The sequence below is a fragment of the Erinaceus europaeus genome, chromosome 14 (assembly GCF_950295315.1).
Source record: "Erinaceus europaeus chromosome 14, mEriEur2.1, whole genome shotgun sequence".
Taxonomy (NCBI): Eukaryota; Metazoa; Chordata; class Mammalia; order Eulipotyphla; family Erinaceidae; genus Erinaceus; species Erinaceus europaeus.
In genome coordinates this window covers 39,776,411-39,803,119 of record NC_080175.1, presented here as the reverse complement: position 1 = coordinate 39,803,119, position 26,709 = coordinate 39,776,411, and the positions used below count along the sequence as shown (strand labels likewise).

General features: G+C 40.9%; 1 protein-coding gene across 1 annotated transcript in view; it reads right to left on the bottom strand.

Moving 5' to 3' along the window:
* PKD1L1 (polycystin 1 like 1, transient receptor potential channel interacting) overlaps window positions 1-23,258 on the bottom strand; it is a 126,943-nt gene extending 103,685 nt beyond the window's left edge. The window contains exons 1-8 of the mRNA XM_060170998.1: window positions 23,250-23,258; window positions 21,272-21,500; window positions 11,591-11,761; window positions 10,373-10,492; window positions 8,738-8,906; window positions 7,585-7,824; window positions 6,932-7,064; window positions 587-793 (exon numbers count right to left, since the gene is read on the bottom strand). Coding sequence (XP_060026981.1) covers window positions 587-793; window positions 6,932-7,064; window positions 7,585-7,824; window positions 8,738-8,906; window positions 10,373-10,492; window positions 11,591-11,761; window positions 21,272-21,500; window positions 23,250-23,258 — 1,278 coding nt within the window. The remainder of the gene's footprint in view (window positions 1-586; window positions 794-6,931; window positions 7,065-7,584; window positions 7,825-8,737; window positions 8,907-10,372; window positions 10,493-11,590; window positions 11,762-21,271; window positions 21,501-23,249) is intronic.
* Between the last annotated feature and the right edge of the window lie 3,451 nt (window positions 23,259-26,709).

Below are 26,709 nucleotides of genomic sequence, written 5' to 3'. Positions count from 1 at the left end.
TATCTGGAACATCACTATGGCATTCAAGCAGGTGCACAGTAATTATTACTATTTTTTAATGGCCACCAGGGTTATTGCTGGGGCTTGGTGCTGGTACAATGAATCCACCACTCCCAGCAGTCATTTTTTTCTTTCTCTCCCCCTCCCCTTCTATTATATTTGATAAGACAGAGAGAAATTGAGAAGGGAGGCAGAGATAGAGGGAGAGAAACAGTGAGACATCTGCAGACCTGCTTCACTGCTCGAGAAGTGACCCCTGCAGGTGAGGGGGCTCAAGCCCAGGTCCTTGAACATGGTGCTTTGTGCACTTAACTGGCTACAGTGCTACCCAGCCCACCCCCACAGGATGTTTCTGTTCAACAACTATGGAACATGGTTTTAGTGGATGGCTTTGTCAATCTTTGTATATGATTTGTTCTCCAAAAGGAATTAAAACATCTCTCTTGAAATCCTATGCAACTTGAATTTTTTTTTTTCAAACTCCTCTTGGCCAGTGCAGGTACAGAGTGGCAAGTGCTGAGCACCTGCTCAGAGGCTGAAGGAAGTGACGGTGGTCTGTAGGTGATATCGTGAGCCCCTCGCCTACCTTGGCCAGGGCAGTGTAGTTCCCGGGTTCCAAGAAGTAGCCTGGCACAGTGAGGGTCTGCCTGTGTGTGTGGACAGCAGGAGGCAGGGGGACTGTCAGCCCTGCAGAGCTCTGGAGGCTCCAGCTATAAGTGAGGCCTTGGGAGATGTCGCAGAGCATGGGGGCCTCGAACGTCACCCTCAACTCTATAGGCTGAGACCGCCACACCTGTGGATGAGGAAGAAAAATTGGCTCAGTAAAGGCTCTGCTGTGACTAGTATCAGTACAAAAGCCTGGACACACATTATCTTTTAATTATCTATTAGTGATTTAATATTTATTTCCACAATTATAAAATAACAGAGGTATAATGCCAACAGTTCCCACCACTAGAGCTCTGTCCCCATCCTTCCCATTGGAAACTGCACTAGTTCTCCCAAACTTACAGATATAGGCTGATTCTATAACTATCTATTTCTATGTATGTATATACATATTGTTTGTTTGTTTGTAAAGAATCCTGCCTTCACTTCCTTTTTAGTCATTCCTACACCTATTACTATTTCCAGGTGTTTTTCCTTTTTTCCTCTTCACATAAGAGAAACAATGAGCACCTCTTCAACACCAGATCCCAAGTATTTGTTTATCTACTGGGCTTTTGGAAAAATCATGACATATTTTTCTGGGGGCCTCTATGCAAAAATGCATCATGACTTTACTGACAACTCAGTATTTAAAATATCATGTCTTGGGGGCCAGGCAGTGGCACACATGGTTATGTGCACAAACTAAAATATCGCATCTTAGAATTTAAAGCAACAGAACAAACACCACACCTATTTTAAGAAAAAAAAAAAGACAAATGAAAGACAAAACAGACAAAAAAAAAAAAAAAAACCATTCATACTTATATACACATAGTAAGGAAAAAATCTTTTCAACATGAATTTAGTAGGAAAATAGCAAGGGAAAAGCTAATGGACCCAGTTATACAAAAAATTCTCACTTCAGAGTATCAAAAATATAAAATATTTGACTCTTAGTTCACTGGTGATCACCCAGCATACCAGCCAGCACACTATGTCCTCAGCTTTCTGACAATGTAATGGACCTATATGTGAGTTGGAGTGTGTGGTGATAGAAGTGATCTATAGCTCCTCTCCTCTCCTTTCTCAGATCAACTAGGAATACCAAAGGAGACCACCTGGGACTGAAACAAGACAGGACTAGAATGACTACAGGAACCCACCAAATCATAGGTGAGTGCAAACACACGTGGCTGGTGACAGAGAGGAGCCTAGGGAGAGACTAAGTGGCTGGTAACAGCCCGGCGGTTTATCAGTTGAGACACCACCTCCAGTCTGTTCCACCAACAAGGGGACAGCTGAAGGGAGGAGAGGACTCCCCAGAGACTCACCAAGTGCAACTCTGAGTCTCCATTGCTACTGCCCTCAGAATCTGGAGCAGTGGCAGGGAGGGACACCCGGGGACAGAGATCTAACCAGGAAATTCAGGAGAATTTCATCATCACATCAGTGGCATAGCTGTGGGGCTGTGAAAGTCTCTTTGCATAAACACTGGACTATCTCTGCCACACCCTGCCTCATCTCTTGGTCAGGAGTCAGTGATTAAGCTAAGAAGCCTACTTATAGTTTAGAAGCCCTAAGACTCCTATAGCCTACAGAGAAAAAAAAAAAAAAAAAAGAGGCTTTTAAATCACTGAGCTCCAACCTCAGGGATTAAAATACTATTGAAACAACTGTTAACTTCCACCACTGTGAACCCTTTAATTACCTTACTTAGACACAAGTCAATCCAGGAAAGAGTGATCAGTAATTTGAAAACTACTAAGAGAGGAAACTCATAACATAATGTATGAAATGGGTAAACCAACAAGAAGAAATATTGGAGAAACTAACCAGGACAACAGTCCAGCTAAAAGCCCCCCAAAGGGTGAAGCACAAAATAACGAGGTCAACATCCAAACATTAGCTAAGGAAATAATCACAGGAGTAAAGAGTTTGAAAGAATTGTACAGAAATACAGGAACAATAAATGAGATTCTGGAGGAAAACACTAAGTATCTCAAGGTTATTAGAGAGCTGAAAGCTAAAATAGCTGAGCTAAGAACACAACTAGCTGAACAAGCTAAAACAGTATCAGAACAGGGTAACAAAATAGATGAACTCCAGAAAACAGTAGAGGGCAGAGAGAATAGAATCAATGAGGCTGAAGACAGAATTAGCAAGATCAAGGACAAATTAGAGACAACTAAAAAAGAAGTAAGAGATCTCAAAAATAGATTAAGAGATACTCAAAACAACAACAGAGACCTATGGGATGACTTCAAAAGAAACAATATACGCATTATTGGCTTACCAGAGGAAGAAAGAGAGGGAGAGGAAGAAAGCATTCTTCAGGCCATAATAGCTGAGAACTTCTCTAGTCTAGACAACATCAAAGACATAAAGATTCAAGAAGCCCAGAGGGTCCCAAACAGAATTAACCCTGACTTAAAGACACCAAGACACATCATATTTAGAATGGAAAGGAACAAGGATAAAGAAAGGATCCTGAAAGCTGCAAGAGAAAAACGAAGAGTCACCTACAGAGGAAGTCCCATAAGATTAGCAGCAGACTTCTCCACACAAACTAGAGAGGCCAGAAGAGAATGGCAAGATATCTATTGAGTGCTCAATGAGAAAGGCTTTCAACCAAGAATACTATATCCTGCTAGACTGTCATTCAGACTAGATGGAGGTATCAAAACCTTCTCAGACAAGCAACAGTTGAAGGAATCAACTATCACCAAACCTGCCCTGAAAGAAGTTCTGAAAGGTCTATAAACGGTCAGACCATCATAAATAGGCCATATATCAGAACACTCTAAAACTCTACAAGAATGGCATTAAAATATCTTCAATCTTTGATATCAATAAATGTCAATGGCCTGAATTCACCTATTAAAAGACACAGAGTAGGAAGATGGATCAGAAAATACAACCCAACAGTATGCTGTCTACAGGAAACCCACCTAACTCAACAAGACAAACACAGATTTAAAGTGAAAGGATGGAAAACTATCATACAAGCCAATGGCCCACAAAAAAGGGCAGGAACAGGTATTCTCATATCTGACACGATAGACTTTAAAATAGATAAGATTAAAAAAGATAGGAATGGAAACTACTTAATGCTCAGAGGATCAGTCAATCAAGAGGACTTCACAATTATTAACATCTATGCACCCAATGAGAAGCCATCTAAATACATCAAACATCTACTGAAAGAGCTACAGCAATATGTTAACAGCAACACAGTCATAGTAGGGGACTTCAACACCCCACTCTCTCAACTTGACAGATCACCCAGAGCCATCTACAATCTGCTATCCCCTTCAAGATCCCAAGCACATTTTTAGGAGAATAGAACAAATGCTACAAATGTTTATCTGGAACCAGAAAAGACCTAGAATTGCCAAAACAATCTTGAGAAAAAAGAACAGAACTGGAGGCATCACACTCCCAGATCTCAAATTGTATTATAGGGCCATTGTCATCAAAACTGCTTGGAACTGGAACATGAATAGACACACTGACCAGAGGAATAGAATTGAGAGCCCAGAAGTAAGCCCCCACACCTATGGACATCTAATCTTTGACAAAGGGGCTCAGACTATTAAAAGGGGAAAGCAGAGTCTCTTCAACAAATGGTGTTGGAAACAATGGGTTGAAACATGCAGAAGAATGAAACTGAACCACTGTATTTCACCAAATACAAAAGTAAATTCAAAGTAGATCAAGAACTTGGATGTTAGACCACAAACTCTCAGATACTTAGAAGAAAATATTGGCAGGACTCTTTTCTGCATAAATTTCAAAGACATCTTCAATGATGAATCCAATTACAAAGAAGACTAAGGCAAGTATAAACCTATGGGACTACATCAAATTAAAAGCTTCTTCACAGCAAAAGAAACCACTACCCAAACCAAGAGACCCCTCACAGAATGGGAGAAGATCTTTACATGCCATACATCAGACAAGAGTTTAATAACCAACATATATAAAGAGCTTGCCAAATTCAACAACAAGACAACAAATAATCCCATCCAAAAATGGGGGGAGGACATGGACAGAATATTCACCACAGAAGAGATCCAAAAGGTCGAGAAACACAAGAAAAAATGCTCCAAGTCTCTGATTGTCAGAGAAATGCAAATAAAGACAGCAATGAGATACCACTTCACTCTTGTGAGAATGTCATATATCAGAAAAGGTAACAGCAGCAAATGCTGGGGAGCGTGTGGGGTCAAAGGAACCCTCCTACACTGCTGGTGGGAATGTCAATTAGTCCAACCTCTGTGGAGAACAGTCTGGAAAACTCTCAGAAGGCTAGAAATGGACCTACCCTATGATCCTGCAATTCCTCTCCTGGGGATATATCCTAAGGAACCCAACATATCCATCCAAAAAGATCTGTGTACACATATGTTCTTGGCAGCACAATTTGTAATAGCCAAAACCTAGAAGCAATCCAGGTGTCCAACAACAGATGAGTGGCTGAGCAAGTTGTGGTATATATTCACAATGGAATACTACTCAGCTATTAAAAATGGTGACTTCACCGTTTTCAGCCGATCTTGGATGGACCTTAAAAAAATCATGTTGAGTGAAATAAGTCAGAAACAGAAGGATGAATATGGGATGATCTCACTCTCAGGCAGAAGTTGAAAAAAAATATCAGAAAAGAAAACAGAAGTAGAACCTGAAATGGAATTGGCATATCTCACCAAACCACCAGGTTCCAGATGCCATCAGGATGCCGGCCAGGCTTCCCTAGACTGAAGACCCCACCAATGTGTCCTGGAGCTCCACTTCCCCAGAGACCCACCCTACTAGGGAAAGAGAGTGGCAGACTGGGAGTATGGACTGACCAGTCAACGCCCATGTTCAGCGGGGAAGCAATTACAGAAGCCAGACCTTCCACCTTCTGCAGCCCACAACGACCCTGGGTCCATGCTCCCAGAGGGATAGAGAATGGGAAAGCTATCAGGGGAGGGGATGGGATATGGAGATTGAGTGGTGGGAACTGTGTGGAGTTATACCCCTCCTACCCTATGGTTTTGTTAATTTATCCTTTCTTAAATAAAAAAAAAAAATTTAAATATATATATATATAATATTTAAAGAACAAGTAGAGAAAAATAATATCATTTGAAAAATGTACAAGAATTAATACTGCTGAAAATCAATAGGAAATATTAGGTCCCCCACAAAAAAATTCGAAGATATAAACAGGAAAGTCACAAAATAAAATATAAATTTTTATCATACAGCATTGTTTGAACTATGAGATTACATAAATGTCTCAGATACTCAAAAATTAAACTTAAATAAAAAGAAAAAAACCTGTAACTAACGAATAGAACCATATGCCAAGAAAGTAATTAAAAAATGTGTTTCAAAAAATACTGGTATGCAGTACATAAGGACATAATCATAGGACAAAGAGAACTAGAAGAAAATGTGAAGATTCCTTAAGAACTCTGACTTGGGACTGGGGAGATAGCTCAGCTGGGGGTGAACCTGTATTGTCATGTGTTCAAACCTGATTCTCATCTCTTTTGAGCTTTGTTATTGTGGTATCTATCTAAGCTAAATTAAACTTATTAGATAATATCTAAGCTTTGTTATTGTGGTATCAATCTATCTACCTATTTATCTCTCATTTCTCTATCTAGAAAGTCGATTCTGAATGGTGAAGACAGACCAACAAGAAAAAGAGAGCCTTGATTTCTGGTGATCACATTAATACTGTTACTTTGAGAATTATTTCATGTATTTAACAGGGCAAATACTTGTACTGACGCTAGTGTGACAGGTTTCAAGACTAATAACAGAGAACTGAAGTATACATTTTTCTTCTTTTTCCCCATTCTTTCTATTTTATTTGATAGGAGAGAGAAAAATTGAGGTGGAGGTGATAAAGAGGAAGAGAAAGACACCTGCAGACCTGCTTCACTGCTTGTGAAGCATGGTCCCTTGCGGGTGGGGAACAGGAGTTCAAACCAGGGTCCTTGTACATGGTAATGTGTATGCTCAACCAGTTGTGCTGCCTCCTAGCCCCTGAAGTACACATTTGTAAAGCATGTAAATTCTATGTAAATGAAGTTTAATTTTAAAGTTTCAGACAAAATCATGACCTAGTTTGAATTTGTGTTTTCTTCAAGAATGTACTTAAAGACATACACAACAACAACCTGGGATCAGAAGACACCCTCACCCTCTGCCCCTGTCAGATTTCTAAGGCCAATTCAGAATTCCTCAGATGCCCCCCAAAGAGAGGCCCCAAACCCAATCTTACCTGTACTTTCTGAGGCCCCAAGTTCTTTACCGGAGGCGGTTGGCAGGGCCGGGACACAATGAAAAGGTTCTTCCTGAGGGAGGTGGCACTGATGCTATTGAAGGCGAGGACTTCTACGGTGAACTCGCCCTCCCTGGGGGGCAAATATACACACAGGAGTCCTCCACAATGTCATGGGCCCACCCTTCCTCCAGTCTCAGAACCATCCTGTTTTTCATGGCTTGTTTCTCCCCCCGCCCACACACACACACACACACACACACACACACACACACACACACACACTTCCTTTTTTTATTACAAAGGACAGAGAGAAATTGAAAGGGGAGAGGGAGGTAGAGAGGGAAAAAGAGAGACAGCTGCAGACCTGCTTCACCGCTTTTGAAGCTTCCCCCTTGTAGATGGGGGCTGGTGGCAGGGTCTCAAATCCTGGTCCTCTTGCATAATAGCATGTGCATTCACTTAGATACACCACCACCTGGCCCCTGAGCAGTTTAGTTCATTAGTTTATTTATTTAGATTTGTTTTCACAGAGCAACAGTTTCATATATGCATGATTTCACTGCTCCTGGACTGATTTTTTTTTTTTTGCATTCAGAGAGACAGAGACTCACAGTCTATAGACAGTCCTTGCTACACCCACAGCAGCTCACCTGCTGTAGACATGGTTGATGGAGCTGTTTCCCACACTGACAGCACCATCCCCAAAGTGCCATCGGAAAGCTACATCAGTGCCAAAGTTGATTCTGCACTCAAAGGCCACACTGACATTCACCAGTGCTGATGAGGTGGACACCAGTCTGTTGGCGACAATTCTCCTCTGGACCCTGATGCGGTGAGGCTCTGAGGCCACACTGCTGAGCCCATTGGAGGCCCTGACCACCACATGGTGCCTGGGAAGGGATCAGAGGGAGGCAGGAAAGGCATTTGGCTGATCAGATATAGTAAGGTCAGAGGCAGAGAGAATTTCCACATGACTTTAAAAGAAAGGTACACTTAGAAGGGATTGTCATCTAACCAGTAAGAATTATGGACTCCACTTATTTCCACCCTTAAGAATTCCACTTATTTCCATCTTCTGAAGGAGAAACTTTTGAACCATCCCTTCTTCATTGCTTAGTTCACCTCTTGAACTGATGAGTTACACTTGTCCTTCCTTAATGAAGAATTTGTTTAGATCATATTGGGGGTAAATGGGAGAGGTATACTCTGAAGCTAGAATTGTCTAATTTCAAAGTCCTACTTCTCCACCAAGTTCAGAATAAAAGGATGGAGTCCTTTGCACTATAGTCTATGTTCCCAATCAATCCACAGCAGTGCAGAGAGAAACTAGTACAACTGTGACAGTTTCAATCATCTCAGGAGCTGGGAAGATAACCAGCTGGTAGAGCACATGCTTTGCAGCACAGCACCCTGGCTTCAGTCTTTAGCACTGATCATGACTGTGATGTGTTCAGATCTCTATTTCTCACTGAATGAATGAATGAATGAATGAATGAATGAATGAATGAATGAATGAATGAATAAGTCAGTGAATGAATGAGTAAGTCTTGGTGCTGGAGAGATAGTGTGAACTGGGAGGGCACCATGTACACAATATTGATATCACATAAAAGGTGCTACAACAATAAAGAAAATAAAGAAATTTCAGGTGCTGTGGCCTCTCTCTCTCTCTCTCTTTCTCTCTCTCCCTCTCTGTCTCAATCTGAATGAAAATGTGGCCCTAGGGCATGAAATAGCACATGCACAAGGCTCCTGCTGCATGCAAAAATAATAAAAAAAAAAATGACAGTAGCGTTTACAGACCACTGGGGGATGATGAATCTTTTCTTCATGATTCTTGAAGTTGTCCTCACTGGTGGGTCATCTCCAAAATACCACATGAACTCCAGGGGAGTTGTTTCCATGGTTACAGCTACAAATGTGATGTTGGTGTCTGTGGCAAACACAGTTCCATTTGTGTAGACAGAGATGGCTATGGCAGAAGAGAGGGAGTGCAAGGGTGTCAGCATGGAAAGCTGAGAAGTGAGAACCCTCACCATCCTGTCCAGTCAGGGCTGAGCCAGCAGAACTAGCCACCTAGCAGAATGTCAGCCTGGGACAAGGGCAGTGTGGCAGCAATACAGTAGGCAGACTTGACCTAATCAAAGACTGTCAAACTAATAGCTCATAAAGATACTGCCGACTCCAATACCATTCTTAGACATATATCCAAAGGACATGGAAGCACTAATTTGAAAGGACACATTCACTTCAATATTCATGACTGTATTATTTACAATAGCCATGAAGCAGAAGCAGCCTAAATACTCAATGACAGATTGCAAGACAAATAAGTCATGGGTTGTATATTTAATGGAACATTACTCTGCAATCAAGGGGGAAAATGACGAGAATGCAGAATAATATGGAACAAAAGGAATGGAGCTGGAGGTGATTATACTAAGTGAAATAAGTAAGGAGGTGAAGAAAAATGACAGGTGTTGAGAGGCTGTGGAGAAAAGGGAATTCTGCTCCACTTCTGGTGAGAATGCAAACTGGTGAAGTCCCTTTGGAAGACTGTATGGAGAGTCCTTAAACAAACAGCAATGGAATTCTCTTATGATCCAGCAATACCACTCTTAGGCATTTATCCAGTGCTCACTTAAACACCACTTAGATGAGATATATGCGCCCTTATGTACATAGCTGCATTATTCACAACAGACAATAAGTGGAAGCAGCCTAACTGCACATCAGCATGTCTGGCTAAAGGAGTTATGAGATACATATTCCATGGAATACTACTCTTCAATCAAACAGATGATATTGTGTCCTTTGGGACAAAGTGGATGGAACTGGAGGTGATTATGTTTATTGAAATAAGTAAAGAGAAGAAAGAAAACTACCAGATAGTCTCACTCATATTATTCAACCAAGTTTGACAATTTATTCAAAATTTGTGTAAAACCACAAAAGGCCATGAATTTCCAAAGTGCTTTTGAGAAAAAAAGGAAAAATATAATAGAGGTATCACATTCCCCAACTTCAGTTTATACTACAGTAATCAAGAGATCTAATTTACAAGAACTTGCCCTCCCAAACAAAAATCCATACAAAACAGAAGCAAGCACATTATTTGTAAGACTTGTGAGAACTATGGTGCTTATCTTTGGGAGGTGAGAGGAGGGGGATACAGTAATTTGGTGGTGTGTGTTGTATGAAATTACGCATTGTAATCTTATAATCTTCTAACAAGCTATTAATAACAAATAAAAATTACTAAAATAAATAAAAAATATATTAAGTCCTAGTATGAGCTGTTGATAGCCAAAGAACGAGTTCAAGGGCAAGTGGAATTTCAGTAAAGCTTACCATAGAACCTGGTATTATGGCTTCCTAAGTCTCAAATGGCTGCCCAAGAAATATTTCGTTATATCTAAAATGAGAAAATATACGTACGTTGCAGCTGATAATAAACAGTAACGCTGGACCACACCTGGCTATTAGCCAGTTGGGTTTGTGAAATGAAGGACACGTTATATAACAGAATGGAGTGGAACTGATGCATCACAACAGTGCCTGAAATAAAAGGAGAAAAAAGGGAGAAATAAGGCTTAAAGCTTGGTTTTTCATTTCATCCTGCCTACAGTAAAAAGCTTCCTTTTTTTCACTTTCTTTTAGTACAAAATATTTCAAAGGGAACAAAAATTTTGTTCCTTAAGTCCTTTCATTAAAATTTCACTTAAGGGCTGGGGAGACAGCATAATGGTTACGCAAAAAGACTTTGATGCCAGAGGCACCAGTGGTCTCAGGTTTAATCCTCAGAACCACCATAAACCAGAACTGAGGAGTTGTCTGGTAAAAAAAAAAAAAAAAAAAAAAAAGAATAAAAATACTAAATTAAAAACATTTTATTTAAATGTTTACAGTTAGCTTTCCCATGAACTCCCTACATGGTAAATTTGTGAATTCCTCTGAAATATGTCAATTGCTTTGTTAGATGGCTTTCTTTGTAAAGGATTTCTCATACACATATATATGTCATTTCTAACTTCACAGTGGTTCTATCTTTCTTTTTAAAAAAGCTTCTATTTACTTAATGAAAAAGAGAGCAGAGCGCTACTCTGGTCATGTGTGGTGTTGGGAACTGAACCTGGGGACTCGGGTTTGCAAAGTCTACGCTCTGTTAGCAAATCACCTCTCTGGCGGCAACATGGTATTCATCCAGTGTGAGGAAAACACCTCTTTACAGCTATGTGGTATTTTCCACTGATGGGTCTACACCTGACCTTTCAGTTCTGATGCCTGACCTACCAGGGCCTATGAGGGTCAAGTTTAAGATGGTTGTATTGTCACATTGGCAAGACAAGCTACTTTTGTAGTCAGTATGGAAAACCAGTAATCAAGTTGGTATGTTAAGTTAAAAAAAAAAAAAAAACAACTCCCAACTTGAGTTCAGGAGATAGTTCACCAGTAGAGCATGCACCCAGCAGAAGCACAACCTAAGAGCATGGCCTATTGAACAATCATTATTTCCTGAATGAAGAAAGTAATAAGGGCTGCTGTACATGGATTTGAAATGGTCACAACCTGGATGGTATAACTCCAGCACAGCCACACCAGCTCCATGAGGTCTACATGTATATAGACTGCAAACAGAGGGCTTCCTGATCTTACTTTTCTGATTAGGTGAGGCACCAAAGACCAGAACCTCATCTGCGTGGATGCTGCTGGAATTCATGGACACAGACGTGGCCTCCTGGCTGACTTCCACATAGTAAGGCCCAAGTTCCACTTCTGCTCCATGACACTCATTATAAATAACTGCTCTGAGCATGTAGTTTCCTTCTGGGGAAAAAAAAAAAAAAAAGAATGACCAGTTGTTAGATCACCAAAAGCATGTATAACAATGGAATACTACTCAGCTATTAAAAATGGTGATTTTACTTTCTTCACCTCACCTTGGATGGAGCTTGAAGGAATCATGCTAAGTAAGATAAGTCAGAAAGAGAGGATGAATATGGGATTATCTCAACCATAGAAAGAAGTTGAAAAATACTACCATGATGCCAACTTTACTTCTATGGGCAGATGACCTCACCAATGTGTCCTGGAACCCCCACCTCCCCAGAGCCCTACCCCACTAGAGAAAGAGGGAAACAGTCTGGAGGTATGGATCGACCTGTCAAGGCCCATGTTCAGTGGAGAAGCAATTACAGAAGCCAGACCTTCCACTCTGCACCCCATGGAGATCTTTGATCCATACCACAAAAGGATAAACAACAAGGGTCCATCCAGTGGAGGGGATAGGACATGGTACTCTAGTAGTGGGAAATGTATGAATTGTACGATTCTTATCCCATAAACTTGTCGATCATTATTGAATCACTAATAATTAAAAAACAGGAAGCTGAAAAATAAGAAAACACAAAACAGAACTTGGACTGGGTTTGGTGTATTGCACCAAAGTAAAAGACTCTTGAGATTGTGATGAGAGTTCAGGTCCTGGAACATAATGGCAGAGGAGGACTTAAAGGGGGATAAATTGTTATGTGGAAAACTGAGAAATGTTACACATATAGAAACTACTATAATTCACTGTTGACTGTAAACCATTAATCTCCCCAACAACAAAAAAAGCATGTATAACATTTGTCATGTGTAAACATGTTAAAAGCATGTCAATGTTTGATGAAGTGAATCTTGCAAACTGAAATAGCCATGGTGATTTTGTGGGGGAAGGTAATTGCTGGGGCTTCACTGCTACAGGATAAAAAAAAAAAAATTTTTTTCCTCCAGGGTTAATCAGTGCCTTCACTTGAATCCACTGCTCCTGGAGGCCATTTTCCCATTTTGTTGCTGCCCTTGTTGTTATTGCTACTACTGCCATTACTGTTGTTGTTTTTGGATAGGACAGAGAGAAATAGAGAGAGGAGGAGAAGACAGAGGGGGAGAGAAAGAGGGTTATTCAGTGCCTGCATACCTGCTTCACTGCCCAAACACTAACTGAGGCACTAGTCATGGGAGTGAGGAGTTTCAAAGTAATATCATCAGAAAAGGGGAAAGAGCAAATGAGACTCTGAATGAAAACACTATCTCAGGGTAATCAGAGAGCTGAAAGCTGAAATAGCTGAGCTAAGAGCACAGCTAGCTTGGATAACATACTCTGCCTATCACCCAAGGATGATAGGTCCTGAAATTGCCATAACCTGGAAAGTTCTTAGCCATGACCATGGAATGTGAGCTCAGACCTACAGGGATGCAGAGGTTACATAGGCTCGTATACTGACTATGGGCCCCAGATAAGATAGATGGGGTTTACAATTAACAGTATTTGTATACTTTTCCCATATTTGGGAGCTACTCTCTTCCCTGATCCAGCTTTCTGGTCCTTTTTCCAACTGTGACACCATCACCCCAAACAATAGTTTAAGTCACCTGCATATTGGATGTCAGGCTCAGGCAAAAACTAGTGAGGTCATAGGTCCCTTGGAATATACCTAAAATAGACCTACTAGCTTTTTCCAAAATAAATAAATAAATAAATAAAAGCGGCAGCATACTGATTAGCAAGTACAGACCAGATTGACTCATAATTACCAATAGAAGGATTATTAATGAATATCAGAACGTTATGTACAACAACACAAAATGAAGGTTATTGTTTAGCTTGAATGAGGCAAAAACAAAACAAAACAAAAAGACCGGTTTCACATAGCTTGGAAAGGACTGAGCAAATTTTGATGATTCACTTTCCTTAAAAGCTCTCATGGTCTGGGAGGAGGCACAGCAAGTGTATAATCTCATTTGCAAGCTTGAGGTAGGTCCTGAGTTCTACCCCTATCATTGTATATGCTGGAGCCATGATCTGGTTCTCTCTCTCTCTTTTGTGAAAAGTAAATGCATATGGGGTGGGGTGGGTAGTGGTGTACCTTGTTGAGTGCATATTTTACAATGCGCAAGGACTTGAGTTTGAGCCCCCAGTCCCACCTGCAAGGGGGAAGCTTTGCAAGTGATGAAGCAGTGTTGCAGGTGTCTCTTTGTCTCTTCCTCTCTCTATCTCACCCTTCCCTGTGGATTTCTGACTGTCTATCCAATAAATAAATAAAGATAATAAATAAATAAAGATAATAAATTTTAAAGAAAGTAAATGCATAAATCTTTTTAAATATAAACTCTGTCAAAGACAAAAGTTGTTCAATAAGGAGGCAGAGACGTAGATCACCACATAGGACCTGTGTCTTGCCAAGCCCCAACACTACATGAGAGGTACTATGGCAACAAAGAAAACTGCTGTGCTTTGGTTTCTCTCCCTCTGTGTGTGTCTTTCTGACTTTCTATCTGAATGCTTGGAGAGGTGAATCAGACACATATGAGACCCCACCTCTAAGAAAAAAAAAACTCTGTAAAAGAGGTAAAGATGGCAACTTCCACCACCTAGTAAATTATATCTCCTTAACCTCTAGTATTGCATTTAATGGAAAGGCAATACTATCTTAAATGCATAAAATGCACCTCAAAACCTGCTTCATCTCTCTGGTTTCATCTTGTTCTGAACATACGAGTCAGTATACTAAAGCTAGAGAAGGAAAGCAAAATTGAGAGCACTATTTTTAAGTGCTATGTTTATGTGCTAGAAAAGGAAAACAAAGAATAAACTTCATGATTACTATTAACAGTACAAGAAGTCACTAATAGAAAAAGGCATGGATTAGAATTGAAAACATCAGCAGCAAGTCTATATCCCAGAGTCAACCAGTTTGAAGATTAAATGGAAGATCTCACTTATAGCAGAACAAAAAATAAAGTATCTTAAAAGAAATAAGAAAGTTCCTCTTAAGGAGGCTCTCTTCAATGAATGGTGCTGGAAAAATTGTGTTGACAAATGCAGAAGAATGAAACTGAACCACTTTTCCTCACCAGAAACAAAAGTCAACTCCAAATGGATCAAGGACCTGGAGGTTAGAACAGAAACTATCAAATACTTAAAGGAAAACATTGGTGGAACACTTTCCCACCTAAACCTAAAGGACATCTTTGATGATACAAATCCAATTGCAAGGAAGACTAAAACAAAAATAAATCAATGGACTATATCAAATTGAAGAGTTTCTGCACAGTAAAAGAACCCATCACCCAAACAAAGAGTCCCCTCACAGAATGGGAGAAGAGCTTCACACGCCATACATCAGACAAGAGACTAATCACCAAAATATATAAAGAGCTCAGCAAACTTAGCACCAAAAAAGCAAATGACCCCATCCAAAAATGGGCAGAGGATATGAACAGAATATTCACTACATAAGAAATCCAAAAGGCTCACAAACACATGAGAAGTAGCTCCAGGTCACTGATTGTCAAAATGCAAATAAAGACAACATTGAGATACCCCTGTGAGAATGGCATACATCAAAAATGACAGTAGCAACAAATGCTGGAGAGGTTGTGGGGACAAAGGAACCCTCCTACACTGCTGGTGGGAAATTGGTCAAACCTCTGTGGAGAGCAGTATGAAGAACCCTCACAAGGCTAGAAATAGACCTCCCATACGACCTAGCAATTTGTCTCCTAGGGATACATTCTAAGGACTCCATAACACCCAACCAAAAAGATATGTATACACTTATGTTCATAGCAGCACAATTCATAATAGCTAAAACTTGGAAGCAAACCAGATGCCCAACAACAGATGAATGGCTGATAAAGCTATGGTATATTTATTTACACAATAGAATACTATGCAACTATTAAGAACAATGAACCCATCTTTTCTGACCCATGTTGGATGGAGCTAGAAGGAATCATATTAAGTGAGCTAAGTCAGAAAGACAAAGATCAGTATAGGATGATCCCACTCATAAACAGAAGTTGAGAAAGAAGAATAGCAAGGGAAACTCAAAGCAGAATCTTACCGAGTATGGAGTATGGCACCAAAGTAAAAATCTCTGGGAGGAGGGTGAAAGTAGATGGTCAGCTTCAGGGATACATACACACACACACACACACACACACACACACACACACACACACACACACACACATAGACCTTTGGCGGTGGGAATGGTGTTGATATACACTCCTATTAACTTATAGTCTCATAAATCACTGGTTAATTAATATGAGAAGGGAAAAAACGGATCGAATGTCTCAAGCTTTTTAATGAGTAGACCATAGCTCTGAGTATATATTCCTTCAGTCTAAGCCCTTAAAACTTGCAAGTGATAATCAAATTGAATTTTAACAGTGAGCTCAAATTGTTAATACATTTATAATAATGACTTGTTCTTTGAAATATTAAAGCTCCTAAAAACTTAGACCAGGGAGAACAGAAGCAACTGGTGGTTACTTTATAAGATAAAGCTATATGTAAATAGCATAAAAGGACATAAATTATGGTGAGGTCTTGTATAATACAGCAAATCCTAACAACGGGATTTTCAAAGTTAGCCCAGTTGAATTATAGCAGTAACTAACTATTGCCTTCTTAAACCCTAAGACAGAAGGAACCTTCCCCTTTCTTGATATAGCCCATATTTCTCCCAGGCCTAGAACCTCTAGGGTGGGGCTCACTTTCCTGCATGCTTCTCTCAATTCATACCAACTGATAGTAACTGCATCTTCTGATCCCAATCTAAGCAATGCAACCTGTACCACCTTGGCTTGTTTCACTTCGGACCATATCCAGAGACATCAGACATGGAATGTCAACCCATCAGCTTCATTACTCTGCCACCAGGTTCCAGATGCTACCGTGACAGCAACCTCACTTCCCTGGGCAGACAACTCCACCAATGTGTCCTGGAGCCTCACCTCCCTAGATCCCTGCCCCTAGGGAAAGAAAGAGACAGACTGGGAGTATGGATCGACATGCCAACACCCATGTTCAGCAGGGAAACAATTATAGAAGCCAGCCCTTCCACCTACTGCACCCCATAATGATCCTAGGTCCATACTCCCAGAGGGAGTAAAAAAAAAAAAAAAAAAAAGCAGGATTTGACTAATTCTAGAGTAGAGCACCAAAGTAAAAACCCTGTGGTGAGTCTTTTGGTGGTGGGAATGGTGTTTAAGTACACTCCTATTAAATTGTAGTCACATCTAATTAATATGAGAGGGGGAAAATTGATTGTATGTCTCGAACTTTTTAAAGCACAGACTGAGTCTTTTTAATACATAGGCTGAGTCTTTGGTATGTTGACTCTCTCAAAAGTCTAGACCAGGCAGAACAGAAGCAACCAGTGATGCAGCTATATACAAGATGTTGGGTACTACACAGCAACTCCTAACAAAGGGACTTTTCAAAGTTAACCCAATTACCAAATAATGTGATGAGAACAATAACTATACATTGTCTTCTTGAACCCTAAGACAGCAGGAACCTCACATTTCCACTATAGAGCCTATATTTCCTCCAGTCCTGGAACCTTAGGGTGGGGTGCACTTTCCTGCATCCTTCTCTCAATTCATATCAAATAATATTGCATCTGCCGATCGCAACCTAATCAACGCAACGAGTGCCACCTCAGCATGCTTCACTTCAGATTGTGTCCAGAGACTTCAGGTGTGGAATGACAACCCTTCAGCTTCATTACTCGGGTGAGACCTTTCCTTTCAGAGTATTCTCTAATTCCATTCCAGGTGGTTCACTTCCTAACAAAGTCCTAAAACCTAGATATAGACCAGGTCCTGTGAGATAGAGCATATGTTCACACGTATCCATAAACTAGGGCAAAATATATACCTGAAAGCAAAAGTACACAATACTCTGCAGTGAGTACCCCCACCCCCCAACACTTCATCAACACTATTCCAGCCTTTAGGTCCATAATTGTTCAACAATTTGTTTGGCTTTGTATGTTAACTCTCTTTTCAGCCACCAGGTTCCAGATGCCAGCATGATGCCGACCAGACTTCCTTGGACAGACGACCCCACCAATATGTCCTGGAGCTTCGCTTCCCCAGAGACTCACCCTACTAGGGAAAGAGAGAGGCAGACTGGGAGTATGGACCAACTAGTCAGCATCCATGTTCAGCGGAGAAGCAATTACAGAAGCCAGACCTTCCACTTTCTGCATCCCACAATGACCTTGGGTCCATACTCTCAGAGGGATAAAGAATGGGAAAGCTATCAGGGCAGGGGATGGGATATAGAGATCTGGTGGTGGCAATTGTGTGGAGTTGTACCCCTCCTATCCTACACTCTTGTTAATGTCTCCTTTTTTAAATAAATAAATAATTTTTTAAAAAAAGAATAGAAAAGATATCAAGGGAGGGGATAGGATATGGTGTTCTGGTGATGGGAATTGTGTGGAGTTGTACCCCTCTTAGCCTATGGTCTTATCAATATTTCCATTTTATAAATAATAATTATATATAAATAATAATAAATAAAATTTTTTAAAAAGTTCCTCTTGAAAAAAATTTAAATGCCTCTAAAGACAAAAAAAGAAAGAATAGAAGGCCATTTTATGAATGGGGCATATTAGTAAACAAGTCTGCACAACTGATTTATAATTTAACATTATTCAAATTAAAATGGAAGCTTTTTTATACTTGTCAGTATAAATCTAAAGTTTACATAGAAATGTGAGCAAGCAGAGCCAGGTGGTGGAGCACCTGGTTAAGTGCATATATTACCATGTACAAGGACCCAGGTTCAAGCCCCCAGTCCCACCTATAGGAAAGGAAGCTTCACAAGTGATTAAGCAGGTCTGTATGTCTCTCTCTCTCTCTTTCTCTTTCCCTCTCTAACTCTCTAGCTCTTTCTCTCCTCCCTTTCAATTTCTCTCTTTTCTTAAATAAATAATATAAAAAAATGAGCAAACAAAAGTAACTAGAATATCTCAGAAAAAAAAGAGTTACAAAGAAGAGCTAACTCAAGATGGAGCAGAACAGAACACAAATAAACTACCTGAGAGAGAGGAAGGTAGGGCATGACAATAGGTGGACTTCATGTGAGTGGAGCAAGGATCACTCAGCAAAGGCTAGTGAGCACACTGGGTGGGCAGTCAGAACAAATATCTTACTTTACTTTTCCTTATGTCAGAATATATTCAAATGGACAAAATACAAACATATTTAAATTTATTTGATACAGAAAGAAGAGGGGAGAGGGAGATAGAGAAGGTGAAAAAAAGAGAGAGAGAAACATGTAGACTTGCTTCCTGGTTGTGAAGCTTCCCCTCTGAAGGTGGGGAGCAGGGGCTCCAACCCGGTATGATATCCTTGGGCATGATAATATGTGCCCAGCCAGGTGAACTACCACATGGGCCCCAATGTAAAAATATTTTAAGAATCCAGGAAAGAATGATTTTATTGGTTTGGATTTAGGAAGTCATCTCTACCTCATACATAAACTTGAGAAACCATGAAAGAAAAGATGATGTCCACCTTTTAGAAATTAATGTTCTCATATGAGAATGAAAAACCTATTCATAAAGTGGGGCTGGGTGGTGGCATACCCAGCTGAATGCACATGTTACCATTTACAAGGACCCAAGTTCAAGCCCCTAGACCCACCTACTTCCAAGTGGCGGAGCAGTGGTGCTGGTGTTTCTCTTTCTCCCTCTCCATCTTCCTCCTTCCCTCTCAATTTTTCTCTCTCTATCCAATAAATAAATATATTTAAATTTTTTTAAAAATCTATCCATAAAGCCAAAATACAAATGACATACAGAGAAAAGGATTTATTTACAACTTAACAACATACCCCCCAAAATTAATTTTCCTAATTCCTAGGAGAACTCAGACAAACACTATATTAGGCTGAGCTATGAGAGACTTCTTTTACTTAGCACACGATGGCCACAGGTTGACAAGTTCATGTGATAAAACCTGATAAGATAAAAATAAAGCAGTGGAAAGGTGCCCTTTCACCTGTCATGTTGAGTTTGCACTGCCAGTGACAACACAGGCCTGACAGCCATCTTCAAGAGCAATTTGGCAGTTATCTGACGATGGGCATTTAGGCTGCTTTCACTCTTTGGTGATTGTAAATAGTGCAGCTGTGAACACATAGGTCCCTTTGAATTAGTGTTTCAGTGTCCATTGGCTAAATGCCTAGGAGTGCTACCACTGGATCATAAGATAATTCCATTTGTTTGTTTAACAACTCTCCATACAGTCTTCTAAGGAGTCTGTACCAATTTGCATTCCCACCAGCACTGAAGCAGAGTTCCCTATTCTCCACAACCTCCCCTGTCATTTCCTAATTTGTTGATGGAAGTCATTCTCTCAGGTGTGAGATGGTATCTCAGTGTAGTATGAATCTGCATTTCGGTAATGTTAAGTGAAGTGGAGCATTTCTTCATGTGTCTGTGGGCCATGTACATCTCTTCTTTAGAAAAATGCCTGTTTAGTTCTTTGGTCCACTTTTTATTAGGTTATTTTTGCTCCTCTGGAATATTCCATGGAATATTACTCTGCAATCAAAAAAAGATGATATTGTGTCCTTTGGGACAAAATGGATGGAACTAGAGGTGATGACACTTAGCTAAATAAGGACAGAGATGAAAGACAACTACGGTATGATTTCGCTCATATGTGGAATCTAGAGAACTGATATGCCTGGGCTTAAAACAAACAAACAAGCAAAAACCACAAGTAAGCAAACTGTAAGACCTATGAGAGATCTAGTGGTTATCTTTGAGAGGTGGGAGGGTAGAGAGACAGAATGGTGATGCTGAGTGTGGTGTGGAACTATACACTGTAAATTTACAATCTTGTAACCTACTGTTAGTCACAAAAAAGGTTTTTTTTCCACTAAAATCAAGAGCAATTTGGCAATAACTATCAGACTGGCAAGGTATATAGTGCTGGGCAACCTTCTCTGCCTTCTGTGAAATAATACAATGCATGTGACTGTTCACTGAAACATCACTTCTAATACTCAAAAGATCACAATGTCCACTGACAGATGACATTTGACCAGTGAAATTTGTGGAATATTCAACAACTACACAAAAGAGTCAGGAAACTTTTTTTTTCCTGTGCAGGCAAAGAAATAGCTCCATGATACAGACTTGAATTTAAAAGACCTTTATATGTCAGAGTGCTTCCATCTGCACCCAAGGGAAGGGCTGCATTGACATGCAGAGAGGATAAAAAGAAAGGCATGACTGCTGGGGACAGACCTGGGGCATTTGAGAAGAGAACCAATTTCTGTACCATATTTTCTTCCTTTATCTATGGGGTGGCTGGGAGACTGAACTGGGAAGCTTCAGGCATGAAAGTCTCTTTGCATAACCATTACATTGTCTCCCAGGCTGCACCGCATTTTTTGATATTGTGAACTTACACCCTTGAGAATGCACTGTCTGTCTGTTCCTCCTGCGCTGTTGAAACAGAAACTAAAAGTCCTACCTTTCAGATACTGGTGGTAGGTAGTGACTGCGTTTTCATCAGACATGTTCTGGATCCTCATTTGAATATCAGAGTTGTCCCCAAATTCTATTACCAGACAAAGAGCTGTTTGGGGGGCCATCTGAACTCGGAATCCCAAAGTCTGAAGTGCCTGAGCGCCAGGTTCTGGGGAGCAATGGATGACTGTGTCCACAGCCAGAGCACGATGGGGTGTACTGTTGGGCTCATCCTGAGTGTGGAGACAGGGCCTCCTGGGACCAGAAGCAGGTCCTGAGGTGCCATGGATACCTGCGGCTCCAGGAGGAAGACGCGTGGGTCTGTGGAGAGAGACAGGAGAGCTCAGAATTTCTTTCTTTTCTTTACTGTTGGGGGATTAAAGGTTTACAGTAAATACAGTTTTTGGTACATGTGTAAAATTTCCCAGATTTCTGAAAAATACTTCCACCTTTCACCTAGGTCCTTCTCCACCCTCTTGCACCAGGACCTGAACCCTGCCAGAGTCCTTTGCTTTGGTGCAATACACGAAACATAGTCCAAGTTCTGCTTTGTGTTTCCTTTTCTGTTTATCTCACTTAAGCTGATTCCTTCAAGCTCTATCCATGATGAGGCGAAGAAAGTGAATTACCAATAAAAAATAAAAAATAAAAAATAGCTGAGTAGTATAGCACTGTGTATATAGACCACAACTTTCTCAGTCATCTGTTGTTAGACACCTAGGTTGCTTCCAGGTTTTTGGTTATTACACATTGTGCTGCTGTGAACATAAGTATACACAGATCTTTTTGGATGGGTGTGTTTGGTTCTTGAGGAGTCTGATAAAATCTGGAGACAAAAAAAAAAAAAGTAGACAAGTCACCAAAAGGAAGCAGCGCCCTCTGGAGGTAATTCCAACAAAATACAGTGAGAGTTTAAGCTCACTGGTTCTCAAAGTAGGTTCTTGGGGCCAGCCGCCCTATCACCTGGCACTTGTGAGAGATGCACTCTGACTCCTCCCCACCACATGCTCTGGAGTGGGAGCAGCAAGCCCTCAGGACACTCAGAGATAAGCTCAAATCTGAAAAACACTGTTCTCACTGCAGTAATTACAGTAATAATGTAAACTCTTATCCTGAGTGAATGAGCATGAGAGATGTCCCCCAAGTCACTATGACTGATTTTGTTGAAAACACTCTGTCTGGGTTCCATCGTTTCTCACATGATGCTTTGCATTATGAATAAGTCAGGAAGTCAATAAGTCAGGAAGTCAATAACAGTCTAAAAGACTTAACAACTTTAGCTTCCAGTCCATAGTCCCAGAGGGGTGAATGTTAGGGGAAGTAAACCAGAGGGCTCTGAACCCCAATTCCACCAGGACCCAAAGCACCTGTCACCAGGAATCTTGTTTTTATGGCATCACTAAAAGGGAAGCAAATCTGGAAAATATTGGAGGAAACTAGGAACTATTTCTCTTACCTGAGAGAGAAGAAAAAAGGAAAGATGCCCAGAAGTATTAATAGGTGTAGATGTGACTTAGAAAAGAAGTGAAGGTGGGACCATGGAAAAAATAGGCAGAGAGAGAGAGAGAGAGTTGTAAAATCAGCCTATATCTATGACTTTGGGAGAACTACTGAAGTTTCCAGTAGAGGGAATGGGGACACAGAATTCTGGTGATGGGAACAGTATGGAACTATAACCCTGTTGTCCCATAATTTTGTAAATCAATATTAAATCACTAATAAAAAAAGAAAGGAAGGAAGGAAGGAAGGAAGGTAGGAAAGAGAGAAGTTAGAGTACCACTCAGGTACCTATAGTGTCAAGGATTAAACCTTGACTCCTAGGAATGTAAGACCTGTGCTCTACCAACTGAGCTATTTCTGGCTCTCTCTCTCTCTCTCTCTCTTTCTTCTCTTCTCTTCTCTTCTCTTTTCTCTCTCTCTCTCTCTCTACCTCTCCCGCTCCATAGAAATATTTCTGGGGTTTGATACTAGCACCACTATACCATCTCCATCAAGAGGCCATTTTTTTCTTCTTCCCTCCTCTTTTCTCCTCCTCCTCTTCTTCTCCTTCTCCTTCTCCTTCTTCTCCTCTGCTCTCATCTCCCCTCCTCTCCTCTCCCCTCCTCTCCTCTTCTCTTCTCTTCTCTCTCTCTCTCTCTCTCTCTCTCCCTCTCTCCCCCTCTCTCCCTCTCTCTCTTCATTCTATATGAATGAAAATGTGGTCCCTGAGCAATGAAGTCATGCATACTTGCCTGGCTCATACACAAGAAGGAAGAGGAGGAGAAAGTGATAGTGGTGGCATCTATGAGGAAAAGCAAATCACAAATTTGGAAAACACAAAGAAACCAAAGAAGCAACTTTCTCTTCATTGCTGTCGAAAAAAATTATGTGCTGAACTAGCCCATCAGAGACAAATGGAGTTAGGTGGAACATAGTCACAGGGTGGTTGGTCTTAGGATGACTGAACTTGACTTAACCAACCTCCACTTACTCCCCTCCAGCCCCCATAGGTGTGTCCAGAGTGCCCAGTCCCCACCCTTTCCCTGACAGAAGCCACTGCAGGTGGGGACTGGGGGCTTGAACCAGAGTCCTTGCACATGGTAATGTATGTGCTCTGCCAGGTACACCACCATCTGGCCCCTGAAAGTAACATTTTTGTATACATCCTTTCAAACTTAGTTACCCAGTTTCCTGAACAAAACTCACCTTTCCCAGGTGGCAGAAGTGTCTGTAGAGGACTCTGTGCTGGGGACCCAGGTCTGTCCTGGGGTTCGCAGATCAGAACCACAACTTCCAGCATGCTGACTTCCACTGCAGGCCCCTAGGAAACAGCAGCATCAGGGGGTTTATGCTTCCAAATCGGTGCTGTGGGACACACACACACACACACCATCAAAGGGGATGTAAGCTGGTGCAGACCCTCTGGACAATAGTGTGGAGATTCCTTAAATAAATATAATGGAAATACCTTATGACCCAGCAATACCTCCTCCACAGATGAAAGTACCAGTTAAAAAGTATATAAGCCCACCAAGTTGCAGACACTGCTATGATTCCATCCAGACTTCCTTGGGCCAACGACCTCATCAATGTGTCCCAGAACCTCACCTCCCCCCAGATCCCTACCCGACTAGGGAAAGATAGAGACAGGCTGGGAGTATGGATCAACCTGCTAATGTCCATGTCCAGCAAAGAAGAAATTAAAGAAGCCAGAACTCCCACCTTCTGCACCCCAAAAAGAATTTTGGTTCATACTCCCAGAGGAATAAAGAATAAGGAAGCTTTGCAGGGGAAGGGACATAGAACTCTAGTGGTGGGATCTGTTTGGAATTGTACCCCTGTAATCTTACAACCTTGTTAATCATTAAATCACTAATAAAATTAAAAAATATATTGAGAGGAATGTGTAAATAAATAACAAAATAAAATCTTTTTTAACAAAAGTATGTAAGCACTCTGCTATAGCTGCACTACCCACAGTCATCAAAATACTAAACTAAATGCCCATCTATACATGACTAGATAAAGAAGTATGGGAAGTCAATGGAATTCCGCTCTGAATTTGAAAAGATGATACTGTACCGTTCAGGACAAAATGGATAAGAGATTATGCTACCCAGAATCTCTATAATATCCTACAAGTGCAGACACAATGCTCTGTATTTCACAGAGGTGAAAAACTATTACATGATATAGCTGCTTCACTCACAAGGAACAAAAAGATGAGTAGCCAAACTGTCTCTTACACTCTGAGAACTGTGGTGGTTACCAGATGGAGGGATAGGGATGTGAAGACAAAAACTTTGGTGACTGGTAGAGTGATTCACACACACACACACACACACACACACACACACACACACTCACACAATGAGTGTGCAACTATGCCCCTGCCATTTTATAATTTTGTAAGGTACTATTAAATCACTAATAATAAACATTAATTTGAAATCTTCACCAAGAATATTTTCCTGTTCAGAAGTAGTTCTCTTCCCTGATACTTTCAGACCCTCCTCTGTCTGAAGTAGATCAACATTTGAAGGAAAGAGAGACAAATGCAAGGAATCAAATGTATTTAAAACCATATTTAATAAGAAGGCAGAACTGTGGACAACAACCTTACAAAACGGGGAACAGGGTACCTTCAGAAGAGGTTTTATGAGATGGCGAGGACACCCATGCTGGCTGCACTCACTGCTTTCTGAGCCTGGTCTCCATACCCATCTCTTCATTCCATTCAAAGGACTGAGTTTTAAAATATTCCTTCCTTTTTAAAGCATTTTTCAGTTTCCATAATTTTTTATCTCATTTGAACTTTAATAGCCTTAAAATTTCAGTTCTATTTTGTGCTCTGTCTAGAAAAACTAGATCATTTTCCCATCGATTCCAGAATTTCCTGAGTTAACTTCTAACTGGAGAAGAAATGGACTCCAAGATGGAGGGGGGGCACTTTCTTTTTTTGAGTTTGAGACATTCAATCCATTTCCCCCTCTCATCTTAATTAAATAGTTCTTTGTGAGACTGTAAGTTAACAGGAGTGTATATTAACACCATTCCCACCACCAAAGGCCTATGTTCTCCCCCCACTCCCCACCCCCAGTGAAGCTGAACATCTACCCTCACTCTCCACCCAGAGATATTTACTTTGGTGCCATACTCCAAACTCAGTCAGATTATGCTTTGAGTTTCCCTTTCTGTTCTTCTTTTCTCACTTTCTGGCAAAGCTGGTTCCCAGGTAGGGACACTGAGGGTGCTTCCTGGGAGGGTGTCTTCTGAGACTACAGGGGTTCAAACTCAGGCAAATGTATCTGTATCCTGTGTTTTCTAGAGCTTTGCTGTAGTCCTGCAGTCAGGCAGGTGAGTAAACAGGGTGCAGAGCCCCCCTGTGGGTGTAAATATATCTTCTGTTTGGGCTAACATGTCATCATCCTGCCTCTCACCTCCCAACCCACCAGGGTAGTGCCTCTAACTGCTGTGCTTGTTTTTTTTTTTTTTTTGGGGGGGGGTGCAAATTTCAGAGATGTGAGGAAATGTATACTTCCTAGTTGTACACACAACAAACAGCCTGCACCAGTAGCCACTTTAACTGTGAGCAAATACTCATCAGCTTAGCAAACAATGCTCCCTCTCCAAAGCTCTGTGGTTTCTGACCTGGAGGAAGTACATTTCTCATATTAGAATCAAATGCAAAGTCTCACTTCAGTCACCTGCTCCACTGAGCTGGCAGTCACACCTGCAGATCACAGTGATGAAAGCCAGCTCAGCATTCTCTGTTCCCTGGTGTTTGCCTTCCCAGTGGGATCAAACCTGCTGGAAACAAAACTCCAGGGTGGAAGCTTGCAGCACCAAACCAAGATGTCAGGAAGTCAGTCCTAAGGAGCAAAGGCAGAAGTGACTGAGGGGAACATCTGTCCAAGTGAGGTCATTTCCTGGGCAGACGACTTCACTGTTCACCATCGTGTC